This window comes from Harpia harpyja, chromosome 5 (genome assembly GCF_026419915.1).
Source record: "Harpia harpyja isolate bHarHar1 chromosome 5, bHarHar1 primary haplotype, whole genome shotgun sequence".
Lineage (NCBI taxonomy): Eukaryota > Metazoa > Chordata > Aves > Accipitriformes > Accipitridae > Harpia > Harpia harpyja.
Window position 1 is genome coordinate 9,606,549 of NC_068944.1, and position 20,235 is coordinate 9,626,783.

Here is a 20,235-nt window from a genome sequence, read left to right on the forward strand (position 1 = left end):
ATTCTGAATGGCTGGTATTCAGTGCTTTCTTTAAGCCAGTTATCTGGATAGGGCTTGCTTATTAAAAGTCACAGACAGTATTTTAAATCACACTGCTGTCAATTAATCCCTTTAGTGGGTCATAGTGCTATAGAGTCCCTGAGGTTTCTGACTCAAGCCAAAGCACAAACAGCTTCGAATGATACCCTTTGATATCCGTGCAGCCTTAAAGAGTGGCAGGGGATTTTTCCAGAGCCCTTGGTGTTATTTTCACCTTTTCATTGCAATCGATAGTAACAGCACCGTTCCCACACAGCCTGGCGAGGGCACGTTTAGGCTAACACTGACCGCTTCCATTATCCCACCAGTGCCTTCTTTTGCTCTCTCTCCTATATATAGTTCAAATCAAATACTTATTTCAAAAGAATATATTTATTCTCCTTTAAAACTACCCTTGGATGTGATGCCCAAAAAAGCTTGTGTTCATTTAAGCAACCTTTGTAGTGGAGCTAGTGCCTATGCAGTTGATGTGTAGAGCCCCTTGGCTTCCCTGTGCTCCTCGAGCCGGCTTGCTTATTGAGGCAGGAGCTGTATTTGTGCTCCACGTTTTTATGCAGCAGCTAAGACAGAAGGCTCTGGTTCATTACTCCGGCTCCTACGGTGCAACCAAATTATAATAGTTTAAACACACTTTGGTTTATTTTTAGTCTGAAGGATGAGTGTGGGCAAGTTGGAAACTGGAAAACTGGACAGAGAAATTCTGATGTTTTAGCTCTTCTTCTTCTTCAGGACCTTTGCAGCAAGTAAGGCAAAAAGAGGTAGCAGGTGAGAAACATGGGCTATAGCTCATGTAAAGGTCCTGACTCCTGCTAGACACAACTTCTGTGGAGGAAGGTTTTGTACTGGGCGCATCCCCGGCATGGGGGACATGGAAGGGAGTTCGGGCACTGTAAACACGTGCCTGCTCCGTATCTGTTTGTTTGGTGAAGCGGCCTTTAGCCACAGCCACTGTGCCAACCAGGCAAAGCTGCCTCTGGGGAGCAGGACCTGCCCCTGGGGAGCAGGACGGAGCTGACGCAGGGCAACCCAGGGAACAGCTCTGGCTTTTTTCCTTTGGTTTCTGTATGGGGGTAAGGCAGTGGGGGAGGCTCAGTGAGTTTAAGGACAAGGCAGTCCCCAAAATTACTCATCTTACAATTTCTTTTCTGTCTCCTTTTTCTATTTTTTTCGCAGAGTTAAATGTAAGGGAATCCGACGTAAGAGTGTGTGATGAATCATCATGTAAATACGGAGGAGTGTGCAAGGAAGAGGGCGACGGCTTGAAATGTGCGTGTCAGTTCCAGGTAAGGGCTGCTCACCTTTTTTGTTTGCCATTTCTGACCAATCTTTCAGGTGTATCGAAGTATTGGTAGAATCACCACTTTTTAAAAATTTCGCTCATCAACAGGCTTATACAGTCTAACCATAAGCTCCTTTTTTAATGGCACTGATTGGGTTGGTATGCGACTGAACTTCACCAGGGTGTGCTCAGGGAGCAAGTGGAGAGCTTAGCATCATGTTCGCTCTCGCCGCACGGTTTTGGTAAGTCAGCCAGCAGCACAGACCGACGTGGGGAAGAACGGAGGGCCACCACGTGTGCCAGGCACCCCACTTGCAACCGGCACGGGCAGAGGTGGGGAGCGCTGGGTGACACCCGCTCTCTGCTTCCCCACCTTGCCTCGTCCTGCCCCAAGACCCAAGACGGGAGGGGAGGTGACCCAGAGCGGGGTGCCCAAGCGTTGTCACACACACTAGATGAAGCTTTGTAATTTAAATGCAGTACTTATTATGGATTGCTTACTCTAATACCCAGTATTTGGAGGATTCTTCCCTGCTCTGCTGGTGGCCAAATGTGACCCTGGAAGATCTTAAGGCATTTTGAAAATCAGATAATAACAGGACCACCAGTGATCATAAAGTTTATGAGTGAAAACAGTGAATTAGTCCCACTCAAGAAAAAAACAACCTATGGAAATTTGATTAAAAATATCCTCTGAAGTTTTAAGAAGAAGTAAATAGCAGGTTCAATTTGCTTTGTTGGTTTTTGAGCCTTTAGTTTACAGTTTTTATAACTATCATGGCAATCCTTCCTCCACTCCCGCCCCATACTTTTTAGAGAAAAGAGAATACTGAGGTTCTTTCTTTTTACAATTTATAACCAGGACAAATGTATCAAATATTATGAGACTCCTTGTAAAACTGGAAGAGGTCGCAGTGTTATCAACCAACCCTGGAGTGGGCTATCTTTCAGTGTTTTAAAAATAATCGTGAGTTCTGTTTCCAATAAATAATAAATCAAGGGGAACCAGAATAGCAAGTGTGTATGTGATCTTACACTGGTTTTGGATTCCATTGTTTCAGAACTGGCTTTTGATGTGGTGTCGTTCAGGTGGGTACCTGTGCTGGAGGCATCCTGCGGCTTACGTCCCATAAGAACAATGGGATCTGACTGCCTCATAAAGGGAGAAAAAATTCGTAGGAGACAAGGTTTATTCATCAGCCCTAACTCTGTCTGTAACTTTTATTTATGAAAAATACTAAGATAAAAACCCAGTAATGATTTAAAAAAAGGAAAATAAATTCAACCCTAGGCTGAGCAAAGGTTCCATTTATTTTCTGTAGGTAGTACATTTTACAACTTCCTAATATCCAGGTCACGAAGACCAAAAAAGGAACTAGCCCATGTGATAAGCCGATACTTTGTCTTGAAGAGTCCATTTTTAAAACCAGTAATATTTTTAAGCTACTTGCAAATTTACTTGCACTTCTTGAAAAATTTGTCCTATACTCTAAGGAAAGAAGTCTAAGGATGAGGAGAAGATACTGTATTTTTCAGACATAGCAGGTTGAATTCTTCCTGTAACTCTCACCCTTAATTATTTGTCTGCAACTAGCAGCACCAAAATAGCCCAGGCAACAAACACCCAGCCCGAACTGTTAGGTTTTCTACGTGCAAGACTATCTGATAGCTAGCTAACTTTTTTTTCTGACGTTGCAAGGTTTTGAAAAGGAATTAGACACATTTGTGTAGAGTGGTTCAGCTGCACACGCGCTGGAAGGAAGAGGTGGGCATATCAGCCTGTTCTCCCATTTCCTATTCCCCACAGCTGGAACAGAGCGCGTGGATAAATGCACCACTGGTCCCATCCAGCAAGGCATTTCTTCCACTCTTAAAACTGCAGTTTCTAGAAAAATGCAGGCTAGCAAGGGAATTACCTAATTAAAATGGTCGCGGGTCCAGGTGCTGGTCAGGTGAGGATTTTCCTGCTGGAAGGGGGACTGGCCCTGGGTGTGAGGCTACAGCCCATGGCTCCCCTGGCTGCCTGACAGCGGGGCGTTTTGGGGAACGGAGGGGCACGGCTATTCGCCGCCACCCCTGAACTAAGGCCAAGGCTGGCACAAACCGTCCCGCAGATTTTGGAAAATGCCCAGAGATTGCAGTTCCTTTCCAGGCATCACCGCTCCTTCCTCCTCCTCCTTGTCTGCCACCACTCCTGGCCTGGCAGCATTTCTCAACTGTTTGGTCTTCTGAAACTTTAAATATTAATGAGTCATAGGTTTTTCCTCCTAGGATCCCCTTTGGAGACGACTGGCTGCCAAATTTCAGTGTTGTCATTGACACAGCTCTAATGTCATGGCAGCAAGAGCTCTGCAGGCTGCGACCTCTCTGAACACCTTGTAGGCTTTCGCTGTCTTTTGCCAAGTCATAAAGCGAGATTCCGAAGTTTGATTCCCCAGAATCAGATTTACAAATTAGACCGTAGGAGAGGCACTGAGGGATTCGGTTGTGCTCTGCTTGCAGTGACCTTGATAATATCCTGACTTTCTTCAGGCCTGGCCAGGAAAAAAAGGATAACTCGCTGTTTATTATAATGCAGGTGGGGGATAACACCTGTTCACCAAAATTTTGGAAAGGTATTTTGCTGTAATTTGGATGATGTTTTACAGAACCCAAATTAAAAACTGGTCAACACCTAGCGAGTGTACTATGGACCAGTGCGGGGAGGGGAGGTGAGAGAGAGCCGGTGCGAGGCTCTTTTTTGATCTCAGTAAGAAAGGCTTGACAAGAAATGGTTTAATAAGGTAGCTGCTTTAGTAAGACAGAATAGGAAAAGGAATATAGATAGTGAGTAAACCTTACATCCCTTCAGATGCTGGGCACCCCGCAATCACTCAGCATCAGATGGAGCCCGGATGGATTTTCCCACGGCACACTGTGCAGAGCAGATCCCGTCCATGAAGAGATGCTCTCCCTTTTGGTCATTTGAGCTGTTAGAGGACTTCCTCACAAGAAAAATCCTAAAGGATGCTTGCATGAGAACTTTTGGCTGTACTGTACTAAATTCCTAAAGTCTTACCAAACTGTAATAAAGGAATCACTTTGCCTCTCATTTGCTATCTTCTGGACAGAAACCTGCAACTTTAAAACATCACACAGCAACTTTAAGATTGAATAGAGAATTATCTATTGGAAAGTATTGTCCCCCTCAAGAGTTGCCTGTTTAATTATTCCCTAGAAGTGACAGTTCAGTATGAGATGTGACAGGACTGATGGCTGTGGCTGAATGTCTGAGAGCTACTTACTATGGGAAAGTATTACAAAACTGTTAGAAATAATTTTCAGAGCTGGCAGCATGATTTATTTCTGTCCATGCGTGCTTAGTTCATTCTCAGTTGGTCATCTATGGCAGGATGACAAAGGAAGGAGGATAATTCCCTTCAAAATTGTGTTTCAAAGATTGACTATTTTGAGGTTTGTGTATGCCAAAGCACAAAGAAACTCTTGTGGCAGAGACTGTAATTTGGAATCTGGAGAAGAAGCTGTTGTCCTTTTGGAGCAGTTTAACTTAACTAATGTTGCAATTTCTGTGTGAACTCTCACTGGTTGAACTATACCAGTTTAATCATACACTTTAAATGGTCAAGAAATTTGTGGCTAGTCTGTGTATTTGTTCATTGCTTCTTGTTGTTGGGTTTTTTGCCTTGGGGTTTTGAAGGTGCAAAAGGTGTCCGGAATTAAAGTTACCATTGCAGCCCCAAACAGGGCAACATCTCCTTTTCCACACAGTGAAGTGGGGTTTGGATCTCCCGTTCAGCAGGGAGCAGTGCAGCACTCGCAGGTGTTAGGCAGATTGGTGGTCTCAGGGGGTTTCCCAGCGTTTTAATGCACATTATACGTACAAGGGGTATATAATCCATCTTTCTTAGAATGTAAGAAAACAGCAAAATACAGGCTGCTCCTGCCAAAGCCATTCTGAATGATAAATTTTCCTTTCTTCCTTTCTTTTTATTAAATGTACCAATGCTACGGACTTTGAGCTAAAATTTTTCAGTATAGTAATACAAAAGCATTATTATAGCTGTTGACCAAGTAAAACAGACTCATGATGATCATGAATTTAATGGGGATGGTGACTGTTTTCCATCTCCCTTGAAAGATCAGCCTATGACCCAGAAGATCAGCAAATCTCCCCTTAAGCGCTGTTCACCTTAAATTTTCCTTTGCTCGGTTTCATCCCCCTGTGCCTAGTCATACATTCTTGTATTATCTTGAAAAAGTTTTCTCCTTCCTCAGTGTTTATCCTTCTAATACTTCTAGATACTTGTCATATTCCCCCTAGCTATTACTAAGTCCCACCATAGTTATTTTTTTCTTTTAATCTCTCCTACTGAATTCCTATGTTCAGCCCATACGGAGTTGGACTATTATTTCAGTGATCCAAAAGGAATACACACAGTGATATTGAGAAACTAATATATTTTAAATCTTCCTTTAATGAACAGGGTTATAAGTTACAGCTAGTAATTCATATTTGCACAACTATCTTCCTGTATATTAATATGCAGTTGAGATTAATCACATCATTTGGTATGACTGAGTTACTTTATAATTTCTTTTTCAGTGTCACACAAACTATATTCCTGTTTGTGGATCAAATGGAGACACTTACCAAAATGAATGCTTCCTCAGGAGAGCTGCTTGCAAGCATCAGAAAGAGATAACAGTGGTATCAAGAGGACCTTGTTATTCTGGTATGTAAAACATCACTTTGTGTCACTAATGAATGATGTTATATAGAATCATAGATATGGTTAGCTCTTTAGTTTTGCCCTTAATTCCAGAGATTTTAATTTTCATGCTTTTCATAGAATGAAATAATCTGGAAACCCAGAGTCCCCTTCAGCAATGGAATATTTTTATGGAGAAGAAATCTGATATATCTTCTGATACGCTAACAGGTTAATAAATAAACATTAAAAGTAGAAATACTTTATCTGAGAAAACAGTTTGTGAATGCTTCTGTTGTATGTATAGAGGAGCCTTGATATTCATCAAAAGGCTTACAATAAATTTGGAGTAGACTCCAAATTAGCCAATTCTTTAGAACTCATTTTTTGGATGTACAGAATTAGTGTGACATCCAGCATGTGACACCGATCATCATGACTGCCACTCTACCTGTATCCAAGGCATCATCTTTGACTACATTTTGGGTCATTACATTGAAAGTATGCATAACTCTTACAAAATCATTTTACCTCACATTTCTAATGGAGTGGCCTTTTCTGTCTTTCCACACACTTAAACCACAGATTATCCACACGCTTAAAATACATGGGACAGGCTTTCACTGTCTTGAATATTGCAGCATGCTCTTGGACACAGAAACTTTAGCCACCAGAGGTCTTCTGAACCTCTGGACAGATTCAAAGTTGGTGAGACCAGACACATGGCTGCCTTTCTCAGAATTAAATTAAATGACTTGTAGCATCAACAACTGCATTCTTTGGTACCTAAATAACACACAAAAAAATTTAAGTTGTGGGACATCCCTCATCTTTTGATACACAATAGTTCTATGTAACCTAAGCAAGGTTACACCTATGTGGCAGCCAAAAGCATGGCTACAGGTCAGGCGCACACTCCTAGCTAGCTTTATGTTGGCTAGTCTAGTTATTGATGACAATTTAGAGGTAGCAGCCTGGAACTCGCTGGTAGTTGTGACATCCTATCTGGAAATTAGGGTAAATATATGGCCAGTGTACCTAGGCGAAGTCCTTGCTGCTGCCACTCCCAGAGCTACCTCATTTAAATGCAGTGTGACTGCATTTTACACGAACTGCTCTAATGCCTTTGACTGCAGCAAAGACCTATACTGAGATTTGGGGTTGCTTACTAAGGTCCAAAACAATCTATGATGTTGGTCCTAATACTGAAGGAAACCTGCGTTTTATGCCCAGCTCAGCTGCATAATTCCAGCAAACCTCAGGCAGATGACTGAATCTACCTTCTTTCCCAATCTCCCACCTGTAAATTATCTCCAGATACATATCTGCAGATATATCTGCAGAAATAGGAAAAAAATGCATTACAGTTTTGGAGCACTCACATATTCCTGTAACAACACCCAAGAAGTATGAAGGTTTGAACTGAGGTTGTATAAGTAAATATTTTTTTTAATTTCATGCCCAAATTATTTTAAGAAACAGACTCACAGCATGAAAGTTTCTTTCCCTCAACTGAAATATTAGGATAATGTTTTGGGAACAACAAAGAAAAGTGTTTCTTTTTATATGCGTTCTACCCTACTAAGAAAAAGACATTTCGAAACGAAAAATTGACTCTTCTCAGCCTCAGGTTGCTGGCAGCTAATTACTACGTTACTCAGCTAGTCTGGGATTTTTTTTTTAACCTTCCTTTTCTTTAAGTCCTACATAAAACCCAGGAAACGCAGCATAATTTTTAGCACTTAGTGTAATAGATCAAGACATGTGCTGAGACACAATTGACCAGAAAGTACTGAAAACACATTTCTGAAACTGAGGATGTGATTCAGGCTGCATACTGCATTTACACTGCTGCAATTTAAAGTGCTTCGGCAGAGCTCTACCAGAACGGTACCTGCTGCTCCCCAAGTGTCTGACGCGCTCTGGTTGGTGTGAGAATATTGGATGATAAAAGCCATCATTTGGAACTTCTCCGTGCCCCGCCTGGTATCATGGGTCATCGAGAAGTCAATATATTTGTACTCTTGATCTGTAACACATATATAAGGAGAATCAAATGCCCAAATTAAAAAATCCTTTATAGACCCCTATTGATTTTCACCAAATTCTCTGAATTTGCTATGAAAATGCTTTGTTCTGGGACATCATTGGGAGGTAAGTATAGATTCACTGGTTTCCTATCAGAATTTCGGTTTTTCAAAGCAAAGCTTCATCCTGGTGGGATGCACCTGAGCCAATAGGACAAAATTCCCCCATAGTGTTGTAACAACTATTTAATATTTAAAGAACATCAGACCTCTGAATCTCAAACAAGAATGAAATACTTCCTGTTTGCCAGGGATTGATACCCTCTGAAGCTACAGCACTGGAACAGACTATACTGAGTGATTTAGTCAAACCTATTTCTTGGCAGGTAACATTTTGATTAAATTTTTATGGTCATGGGTGATTTAGCAGCATATTTATATATTTATTCCCTTTGTCCAAGTGCTGTCAGAGTTGCAAGATCCTAAAATAAGCAACGTTAAAAAAAAGAGTCAATCATAGGTGCTTTAGGAATGAACAAAATGAAAGTTTTGACATTAAAAATTGTGTTTTAGAGAAATGTAAGAGATGTGTGGCTGAAGTTTTCAGGACTGCATATACAGGTCTTAACATTGCCAAAGCCCATTTTTCAGTGAAGGGACATTGGGGTTTTTTCAAATATCTGGGTTTACAGAGGTGTTTCTGTGCCTAATTACCCCTGGCACAAGGTGTGGATGACGAGGTCTGTGGGTTTTAGACAATGCATGTAGCCCCATGTTGCAATATACAGGGAAACTAGGAAAATGAGTGAAATGCAGCTTTAGTGTTCTCTTTGCCTAGTACCTTAATATACCTTTGAGAAACGATGGGTCAAATCAAACTATATACAATTTTGGCCTGCACCTAACCTGGCCTTTTGCATTCATAAAGGAATCACGCGGTCCGTGACTGGATGGAGATGAACATGGCTGCAAAGCAAAGTTTTTGCTGGTAGTACTTCCCATCTTCCACAGCTTCTCCTCCTTGCTCTGTGGGATTATGTGAACAAAAGCAGAGTGCTGTCCCAGCCTTTTCCTTTTTTTTTTTTTTTTATTTCTTACCCTTACGAGTTGCCTGCTTGCAGTTCAGCCCACAACCAAATGCAGAAGCAGGACCATCCAGGAGGGCAGGGGGACATGGCAGGATCTACACCAGGACTTGATCAGTTCATAAAGGGTGACATTACACTAAAATTCATTCATGTTATGCCATCTTCTACCAGAGGTTATCCTGAACTGGCTTGCTAAACAGATTTAAGAAACCAGGAAGGGAGGGAGGTCAGGGTGCTCAGAGCGAGGAGGAGTGTCACCAAGTCCTTTGATTTCTTCTGCCTCCTTTTGTTGGTGAATTTATTGTCTTCTATTAGTTTAAATAAAATAAATTAATTTAGTAAATAAGAAATACACCTTAACAATTCATTTCTAAGAATGTGTGTTCCTGTTAGCCCACACGCAGAGCCATGATTTTGACTGCTGCCAGATTTATATTATATGCACATGAAAATGTAACCACACACTGATGTAGTTGATATATTGTACTTACAGATTCTCGGTGTACTGTATATTTTTGGAAGGCACAGTCCACTGCTTGCTGTTGGGATTTCTAAGGGAAAAAAAAAAGCTATTTGCAGAACTAGAAACAAACCCTATATCTCTGTTAGATTTAAGGAATTATTCTCTTAGGAGTGGCTTTAACTTAGTGTTCTTCAGTCTGAAGTAATCAAAATCTTACCCTAAATTCGAATGCACAGGTTTTTACAGTAAATGGTTTTTGGTTTTTTTTGTGTGGGAGGCTTACAGTGAAGCATAATTAGATGCACACATTGTCCTGAAAAGAAATATAATAAGCTCATTTTAATCCTTTTGAGGGAGTTAAGGAAGAAATTCTAGGCAACTCACTTCTAGATTAAGTGTGAAAATAACTCTTTATGCTCTTGCAAGAAAGGCATAACAAACCTACAAACCTGCTGTTGAAACACTTATTCATTCTGAGAGCTGACCAAGACCCTTACTCTCAGATTGAGTGCAGTACAGGAGCTTTCCTCTCCAGCCTGCAAGGAGGGTTTGCGACAGCACAGCGTCACCGTTCTGTCATTAGGAAATGTTTTGGAAGCAAAGAAATAGGCTTATCCAGACACATTTAATATTTAATTTCATGTACTTTTTTTTTGCATGGCATGATTAAGCAGGAAATGGCTACCAGGATCAAGTGATAGCAACCAGTTTTCCCCTGAAGATGTCAAGGCAAATGGACATTCCCTATGCACAGCCTGGCAATGCAGAGGTTAAAAGCCTATCTCCAGCAGCCAGAGGCCTCGCAGCTGCTGGCAATTAGGCTTGTCAGCATTCCTCCCCAAAAGCCCCTGCTGGCATACCAAAATCAAGGGTAACTGCTAGCAGGGAGCTCTGCTTTTGGAGGGTGAGGATACAAATGGAGCAGAACTAGAACTAGAACTGAACTGTTGGTGCTGGGAGCACTGGGGTGGCTGAGCTGGCATGCTCCTTCACAAACCGCTTTTGTGCAGTGACATGAGCTCTGCTCCATTGCCAGCAGCGGGAAGTTGGAGCTTGCTTTGGTCTTTGCTCTGGCTGGTGGCTTGAAATGGGCTGTGCGAGTTTTGGATCGCTTCCGAAACACTGGTCCTTGCGCTGCTGCTTGGAGATTTCGAGGCCTGTGCTGCTGCTGCAGGAGCTGATAGAGAATTGCACCGTGCTGAGGAAAGGGGAAGTTAAAAGCTCCCACCGAGCAATGTAATAGTGCTCTCATTGCCATGTCTACTGGCAACTGTAGATCAGGATGGTCTTCTTTGGTAGCAAGGTCTTGATAATTTTATCCAGTCTTTACTTAGAGGCACTCTTGCGTACCTAGGGTTAAGCTGCAGCAAGCTTGCGCTGTCCCACGATGGAGAGGACTGCTTTGTTAGCTCTGTTAACCAGGAAATCCAAGCTAACAGGGAACTAGGAGTTGAGATAGCAGCTGCCCTTTCTGTCTTCCAGTTCTGTCTCATAAGATGAGTAACCAAAGACAATTGAATAAAAGAGTCAACATTATCCAGGACTTGCTCAGTGAAGTTTATGAAGTGCTGGTGTGGGAAGACTAATTTCTGCTTAATGCAAAGAAGTGGCACATACGGTCTTTGTACTAAAAAAACCACAGCTGTATCCCAAAAGCGTTAGGAGAAATTCCAGGACTTGGGTATAAAGAGTATAATAACTCTTGGGTGCTGAAGTTCAGATGCTGGAAATCCCTTCTCAGCTGTCAGCTAAGCCTTGCAATACCTAAATTCTGCAAATACATCATTTTTTGGCTTTGTTTCCTGGAGAACGGTGTGCAGTTTTACCTTTGATGTGTCAAGAGGTGTTCTGTTTTGCCCACGACTGAATAGCTGCTGATCTGTTTCTTACACAGATCCAAAAAAGGTGCAGTGGTTTTGTTTCTTTGCCTGCCTCTCTGGGAGCAGGATCAGATAGGTTTGCTCTGGAGGTGCCCACTGTATCACCTGGCCCATGTGAATCAAATGGAAGGGTCTGCTTACTTAAAATTTGTCAGTGAACTGTTTGTCTTCCTGTTTGTACTTAGCAGTTTGGAGCTGTTGGCCCCGAATGGCTCAATTTTCATGCTAGTTTGAGTTAAAAGCCATCCCTCCTGAATGAGAAAGGCTGCAGGCTTTTTTGGGTTTGGAGAGTGTACCTTCTGCCTCTGCACCAAAGCAGACCCATGGTACAGAAATGGCTCCTGCTCAGAGAGAACAAAAAAAAAGGGGGGGATTCTGACTGCAGTCTTTTGCTTACAGCATTCAGATGCTGTGTCTGATCCAAGTGCTTCTTTATGTATTTTATCCAGAAACTCCTTCACAGATAAGAGCAGCTCACAGCAGAAGCCTGTACATTTGTGTATAAGCATATTTTTACAAGCCTGTTTGGAGAAGGGTGGCTTAAGTAAAGAGAGAAGTCAATCACTCACTCTCTAATTACTGACCTGTGACTGGGGGGGATGCTGTTTCTGTCCAGGTTCCTCACTTGTTTTAGCATCTTTCTTGCCAGGTCTTGGTGCATGGAGACCACTTTTGGAAATCCTGAAAAGAGCAGAGCTGCTTGTCCAAGTAAGCTTGCAAAAAAATGCTACTTTTTTAAGCAGCAGCTGCTTGGGAAAATCTAGCCAAGGCTCAGAAAAAAGCAGGAACACGGGCTTAGTTTAGCATGGTTACCCTGGAGACAAAAGTCCTAGCATAGCTCCCAGGCTCAGAGGGGAGGCACAAGCTCCCAGTGAAAAGTTGAAAATGATGCGGTGCTATAGAGGATGACACTCTTTTTTTATGGTTTCTTGAGATCTGAAAGCCCAGAGAAGTGGGAATGCATCTATCCTGTTACTATGATGTCCTGCCAAGTGGAGACAGAGTTGCCTGTGGACTTTATGTATATCAGCCCAATGATCTATAGAGGCGGGTGGTCTGAGCATCAACTCTATCATTTACATGGCTCTCTCCTTACAGCTCGTACTGTCTATGTGATGGTACCTCCCCTGCCACCCAGCATATGCACCTCGTGGCATAACTGGAGCCCCTCATGCTGGAGCTGAGCGGCGTTTCTCACCTCAGAGCTGAATGCACGGAGGAAAGCAGTTGGAGAGTGAGAGTTGGAAATAAAAACATGGAACAAATCAAGTTTCTTTGAGACATTTTAGCCTTTGCTTTTTATCTGAATTACATGTCAAACTTGCTTATGCTTGTATGTCAGCCTTCTCTCCCCCAGAACAGCTTACGACACAATTTCACCACTACAAATAAGCCTATATACTTACCTCATACAAGTAAACTATATGCCTCCGAATTTCTTAATGAAGAAATACCGCATCATAAGGCGTATTTCTCAGTGATTTCATATGGGATTGTCGGCTTTGTCAGTAAAGTGGGTCACTATTGATGGAACAAGAGCCCTTCTGGTTTTGCGTTCATTTCTGTAAGGTAATAAGCTCGGTCTATTAGACATGGAACAGTGGTATAGGAGGAAAGAAAGGAAAATTTAGGCGGAGGAAAAAAACCTCTCTATTCCTGATACTCCATGTGACAGGAGATTATTTTTAATGTGTGAAGTGACCCAGTAACGTGGAATTTCACACTTTCATCCACGCACTAGAGGGAATTATTCTTAGAAATATAGCTACTGAAAGAAAAGGGGGGAGGGAACTGAGCAAATGGATGGTTTGGTTTTTCCTCTGATGTGAACAATGAGCTCATGCGTGGAAGTAAGAACCCCGCTCCTCCCTCTGCCTGGTCTCCTTCTTTCGGATTTGTGGAAATAAATTCAGGTGCCTTCTCTATCACCAAAGCAGGCGTGAAAGGAGAGGTGTGGGATGAGCAGAGCGTGTGCTCTGCTCTTCTCCTCATCCTCCAGAGAAGCTGAGCTAACGGGCATGGGGAGCAATTCACTGACGGTAGTTGCCGTCCCATCCTTGCCTCTCCACCTCCTTTGAGCAAAAAAGACCGAGGGAGGTTTGTGACTCAGGACGTGTGTTTAAAGGGCTTGTCTTTACTGCCATGCTAGCTGAAGACGCCGCGCAGAGCGCTGCCCAGCGGGATGCACATCCCCATACAAAATCCCTAACCAGCTCCATAATGCTCTGAAGTGGAGTTAGTCGGCCTGGGGTGGTGAGGAAGCTCAACTCCTGTTGACGCTTGAACTGCTAATGCAAAGGGGATGCAGCCACAAGCTGTCACTCATCAGATGCTAATCCAGTCAGTCTAATGTCAGTGAAATAACTATGCCATTAGAGCATCCTTAAACGAAGTGATTGACTCAGCTGAGAGGAGCTATTTTGTCGTTAGATGACTTAAGCCAACTTTACTTTGAGGACTAGTTGTCTTCAGAGATACTTCTGCAGTTGGGTGATTTACATATTCCTCCTTCATGTACCACTCCCAGGCCCAAAGGGTAAAAAAAAAATATATATATTCCAAAAATCAGACTCTGTACTCCTCATCTCTTTAGGAGATCATCAAATTTGAATGTCTAACAGTTGAAAAAAGGGTAAGAAAGCAATTTAGTTTTCGTTATTGAATGATGCTGTTCCTTGGGTAAAAATATCTTGACAGGGAAGAGAGAGAGTAGGGCACAGTAAGCATGGACAAACTGTATTAAAGGATGCCAGGCTTTATGTGGGATGTTTGTTTTTACACCTGGCTCATAAAATGTAACACCTGTGTAATGTTTTACAGTGACAAGTTCCTGAACAAACAGCTGCTCCTGGAGCAATATTTTCATTTGCTTTCTTTTTTTTCTCCCCCTCTGTTTCTTTTTCAGATAATGGCTCTGGGTCAGGAGAAGGAGGTGAGTACCAAACCCCAGTTATATTTGCTTTTGGTCTTTCTTTTTTACTATAAGTGTGTCAGTTTTGTGTATGTGGTTGCTGTATACCACATCAATTAAGGAAAAATTATGACAACTTAAAAATAAGCTTTAACATTGCAGTGTTATCTGACCATCTCAGAACAGTATTTGTATAGGAATAGATTGTAGTGTGCATTTGACCAATGTTGTTCTTTCATATTTGACCTATATAATTTTTCATTTGTTGCCAGCAACATAGTGTAATATTTAGATCCCTATTTCACCTGTATTTCGCTCCTGGAAATGTCCATCCACAATAAATTTCTTACCTTTTTTTTTCCTTGCATTCATTTCCTTAGTGTCTACAATGCCTAGTTATTACTTTATCCTTGGGCAAACATGTTGCCTAAAATATATAATGATTGCATTATAGTGTCTGTTTTTATCAAATATTTCATGTGTTTCTGTTCAAAGCTGTATATTCAAAGAGGGGATGTAGCACAGCTGGTACTAGTAGAGGTGTTCCTGTCTTTGAACACATCTTAACCTTCTCCGAAGGATTTAAAAAAAAAAAAAAAAGTAATTTTACCTTAATTCTATCTTTGATACTACTAGCAAGAATACATATAGAATGAAAAATGTGGGGTATAGATATATACAGACACAGAAAAGCTGTATTGCTTTTAGGCTGTGTTTGTATTAAGTGTTGCAGTTCATACTGATGGGACTGAGTTTTGAAATATAGGAAATCTTGTATAGCTACATGAAAATGTGCTTTTGTGGAAAACGATCGATGGCATTGCTGTGTAGCTAAACATAACGGTTAACTTTCCCAAAATCAGGAGCTAGCTCCCTCTTTTTTCCTGTATAGAATGAAGGGGAGGCATTTCCCTCCCCTTTAATAAGATGCTATCAGTAAATTCCTGGGCTGCTGCTAGCACATGGCCGTTCTCATCTTTGTTTCCTTTTGGAGCAGTGTCTGAAGGAACAATTCTCTGCTCAAACACTGCCTCTTCTTACCTTCACTGGTGGCTTTTTTCTGAAGCTCTTCTTCCTGAGATTGCATCACGCTCTTTCCCCAGCTCTGTTTGCTTCTCTTTCCCCCTTCGTTACCAAGCCTGTTATTCCACTACAGCTGCTCTCTGCAAGCCGAGCGTTGCTTGCCTCAGTACTGCTATGCAGTTCTTATAAGAGACAGATGACAGTAATTTAGTCCATGTCTGACTTTTATTTTTGCAACAGTTTTAGAAATGTTTGAATGCTGTTGGGATTTTTTTTTTTCAGTATTTCCCAGCTGGATACAAAAATCCTCATTAAAGTCACTTGTAAATGTTACTGTGTTGGTCTGGAAGGGATTGGCAGCCGACTGACAGATGTGGGGATTCTTTGTGTAATTTTATGAACAGTTTGGAGAAAAGTAGACCAGAACATGCTTCATTTTGTTGGTTAGGTTGCTCATGGAAGAGGTGAAAGGTCCACGTTCAAATATACTCATTTTTTGATTTGGGGCAGGAGAGTGAACCCAGGTCCACAGTCTCTTGGTAAGAGAGGTCCAAAATGGGTCTCCCTTTATCATTGCTGTTGTTTTTGTTCTCACTTGAAATATTCATTGAGCCTGGGACATAGGGAGCGGGAGGAAGGATGCATGCTATGGAAAGGCTTTGTTAGCTGGGACTCAGTGTGCCAATGAATTTTAATTATTTGTGCAAAACAGAATGGCATTGGTTGAGGAGATTTGGTGGTCCCTCCACGCTGCCTTGTAGCAGTGGTTAGTGCATTGTCTTGGGAGGTGGAATATGTAGGTTTAGTTCACTTCAGGCAGAAAGAATTGAATCTGGGTCCCTTGGCCCCAGGTGAGTATCTGCACTGCCTGGGTATTGAATAAAGAAGGGACAACATACCCACTACCTCCTCCAGCAGTTTTGTGACGTTAGCCCTTCATTTATTTGGCTTTCTCCTGAATGCCTTTGGGCCAACTGAAGTGTTCCCATTTCTGTTCAGTATTAAAACAGTTGGGTTTAGTTCTTAATTTAAGATAGAAAAAATATTTTAGACAACCAGAAATGTAAAATCCTGCTTGGCACATTACTTTTTTTGGATACATCTAGGTATTTAGGATGAGAGGAAATGGCCTCAAGTTGCCCCAGGGGAGGTTTAGATTGGATATTAGGAAAAATTTCTTTACTAAAAGGGTTGTCAGGCATTGGAACAGGCTGCCCAGGGAAGTGGTGGTGTCACCATCCCTGGAGGTATTAAAAAACCATGTAGACAAGGCACTTCAGGACATGGTTTAGTGGGCATGGTGGTGTTGGGTTGATGGTTGGACTCAATGATATTAAAGGTCTTTTCCAACCCAAATAATTCTATGATTCTATTCGTGACACATTGAATTAGTACTGTCCCTGTCCACCTTCCTCACTAAACTGGGTGTTGGGTAATACTTCTGCAGAACAGTTGGCTAAGTCTTCAGCAGGTTGAGTCATTTTCTGTGTCTGAAAGCAATCCTTCAAAGGGGGGAGTCCACTCTTGCTTTGATTATTGAACTCCGCTCTGGCCAAAAACTCAAGGGTATTTTTGTACTCACAGTATTTTTGTATCTGGAATTGTTTTTGTTCCATTATTCAAGTAACTGTAAAAGTGTTACAAGGAGACATTAAAAACATCAAAGACTTATTACAAGTTAGGGGAATTTAGAATTAAAACCAAACTTCTAAAAGAATGCTGAACCTATTGAGGATGGAGGTGTATTGTTTGGGATCCAGACAAGAAGGGCAGGAACCCGGGCAGAGGATGACCTGCAGGGTAGAGGTGCTCCCTGGTGCACACCACAGTCCTGCCTCCCTGGTTATTCCAGCTATAGGACTGACTGGAGCACAGCTCCTTCCTGGCCCAGTCTTCCCCATTTTGTTTTGGAGGAAGCCAGGATATGCTGAGATTTAATAATCACCCAGGCCTGATAGTTAAATATGATACTCTTGGCTAAGGGTGCACAAATGGGAACCAAATTGCGTGGGGAGCTTCTGTGCCCTGTGGATAAGGTACAGCTACTGCTTTTAAGTACAAGGAAGCAGCATTGAAAGTGGAAAAATGCAAGAATAAGTGAAAGAGAGCCAGCAAGTGAGCAAACATGCTAGCTTAATCCCAGAATCAGTGTTTGCTATGTTTCTTAAACACACAATTAGTGTGATTGTGTATGCACCAGTGATGCTTGCACACACAGAATGGATGAGTGCAGCTGCTTGTATATGTTCGGGAAGCATTGCGATCACTGTGCAGGAGATGTACTGTTTGCTAGTAGATTTTTGACTGTGAAGAAAAGTACTGGGAAAGCGTCTGAGTTGTGCTCTTCAGTTGCTATAGCTCAGCCCGTGGCAGTCTCCACTGCTGAAATTAGCTGCTTGCCTCACATGCAGCTGAGACTTGTGCTAGTGGTTCACGCTGTTCCCTTTCGTTTTCCAGACGCAGAACGAGCTCATTAATGATTCTGAAACTTGACTTGATGCAGATTTTTCCTCCTACTCCCAAACTGTATGATGTTAAATGCATTCATTTTTATGTAAAACAAAAAAAAAAAGTAGATTTAGAACCAATCTAAAAAACCAACAGAAGTCCTCTTCCTCAAAGACTATTTCAGACAATGTCTTGCCTTAGAAGTTGTCATGTGCCACAAAAATGCTAAAGACCGTGGAACTACTGATCCAGGTTCTCTCCTAAATCATGTGTACTGCTACAAAGATACTAGATTTTAGGAAAAGAATTAAGAGTGGGAGAATTTTTTCAGTACGCCTGAATGAGATGAAGGAGTATAATTTTTAAGGGTGACACAATTGTCTAGTTGCCCTCTGACATTCTGGATAAACGATTTCCATTTTCTGTGCTCTGACGGCACAGTATTAATAAAGAGTTGTAATAAAATTACTCATTTTGCTCATTTCAGAAGTCTGAACCTTCAATTAGCATAATAAAAATTACACTTATGAAACCAAGCTGTTGATCACTTGTGGCAATGGGTATCCTGAAGCCAGTTCTAAGAGTATGGATTGTTAATTCAGAAATCAGAGAAATTTCAAAAACCTCATTACTGTACCGTTATGTTTCACCCATACAGAAAGCAATGTCAGAGAGTGGGGACTCAGACCTAAGAAAGTTCCTTAGTTGAGGTCACAGCTGAAGACAGTGGGATCCTTTAGATTTGCATTTAAGACATGGGCTTCTCTGTAATCTCATATGAATCATTCTGCAGTTTTCCTGTTCTGAAGAATACAGTCATAAAACCAGCTCCTGATCAACTTTGTTTAAACAGTGATTTGTTAGAATTTGAGGCAGAACTGGTGAAAGAGAAGTTCCAGGCTCAGAGACATGTTCGTCTCTGCCAGTTTTAAATTGCAACACTATTTGACCTGCTGGATGTACTTCCACAACTGGTAGACTGGGGCACAAAAAATGGTCCTCAGGCTGTCACGTGTACATAAAGGAGGTAGATTGCTAGCTTGCATGAAACATTTTCTTTTTTTCTAACAAGAATTTAAATTTTTTCTTTCTGGTAGAACCTGCCATGTTCTTTCTCCCTGTAAAAAGAACTATGCTGACCCAGTAATGTAGCCTTAGAAAGATCAGCTTTGGTAGGTTTACATGAATGTGACTAAGCATGAGCTTTTACAATTTTTTCTTCAAGGTGCTTTCTGTTTGCAGATAGGGTTTTTTCCCTCAAGTTTACAACTTGATACTAGCCAAGAAGGTCTAAAAAGAAGCAGTCATCTTAGTGATCTTCTTGCCCTCTCACTCTAAAAAGAGCTGGCATTCAGGACTCCTAGTGAGGTAGAAGTCCTATCATTTAGCTGAAGTAGCCTCCATGTTCAGAAGACCTCAGTCTTGTGTTAAAGCCATTGTCCTTGTCAATATTCTAAAAAAGATCCTGGCATGACAATGCCCAACTAGTAGTGAGACAACTGAAAGGGCAATCAGAGCCATTGGTCTAAATTCTGCTCAGATTTACAATCACATCCTACATTATTAGAAGAAATTTTGGCCCACTGCAGAAGGGAACACTGATTCTTAAAGGAAAGCTTTTTGAAGACAAAGCTGGTTCCTTTTTTTTAGTCAAAGGTATTGGTGATAAAGATAATTTGGTTTCATCTGGCAGCAGTCCTTATTTGTAAGGCTTTTTTTGGTAGTACTTTCCATCCGGCATCCAGGCATAGTGCAATAACTTTTGAAGGAGAACCTTATTTCTTCTGAGCTCTCAGGTCCTGTCTTTGGTAAACAAGCACTTCTGAGCCCTTCTTCCCATGTCCCTCCAAGTAAAGGCCTTTTTTCCTCTCGCTCCAGATAGTCCTTACTTTCTCTATTTGATACTGCCAGCAAATGGCAGCTGCGATGTTGACTTTGTGATATAGTTAGGCCTTTGCGAGGATGTGTTGAAAACCATCAGCATGTGTTACATACACCATCAAAGAGTTAACAAGTGGTAATGACTTTTCAAGCCAGCTTCTCAGAGACAAATCAGTGTCCTAGAAGACGCAGGTTCTGTGCTCTAGTAATCAACCAACAAGGGTAAGATTTCTAAGCATCCTACCATGCCCATAACATTAATTTTTTATTCTTTTCGTTCAGAATTTATCTATGTACCTAAGCAAAACGCACTTTTGATATTAAAAAAGATGTAATAGTAGTTAGACAGATGGCACCCAATCATTTCAGGCTTTTAAGCTAAGGAAATAACATGCTTGCAATACATATAGCTAAGTTAATTATTATGAAAATAATTTGTTTTGAATTTCTAATCCCTCTGAAATTTAATAGCTAAAGTATCTTGTGA

At 41.5% G+C, this 20,235-nt stretch overlaps 1 protein-coding gene across 1 annotated transcript in view; it reads left to right on the forward strand.

The window, feature by feature from the left end:
* Positions 1-20,235, forward strand: part of TMEFF1 (transmembrane protein with EGF like and two follistatin like domains 1) — a 126,571-nt gene that overhangs the window by 70,213 nt on the left and 36,123 nt on the right. The window contains exons 2-4 of the mRNA XM_052788122.1: positions 1,213-1,322; positions 5,922-6,051; positions 14,391-14,417. Coding sequence (XP_052644082.1) covers positions 1,213-1,322; positions 5,922-6,051; positions 14,391-14,417 — 267 coding nt within the window. The remainder of the gene's footprint in view (positions 1-1,212; positions 1,323-5,921; positions 6,052-14,390; positions 14,418-20,235) is intronic.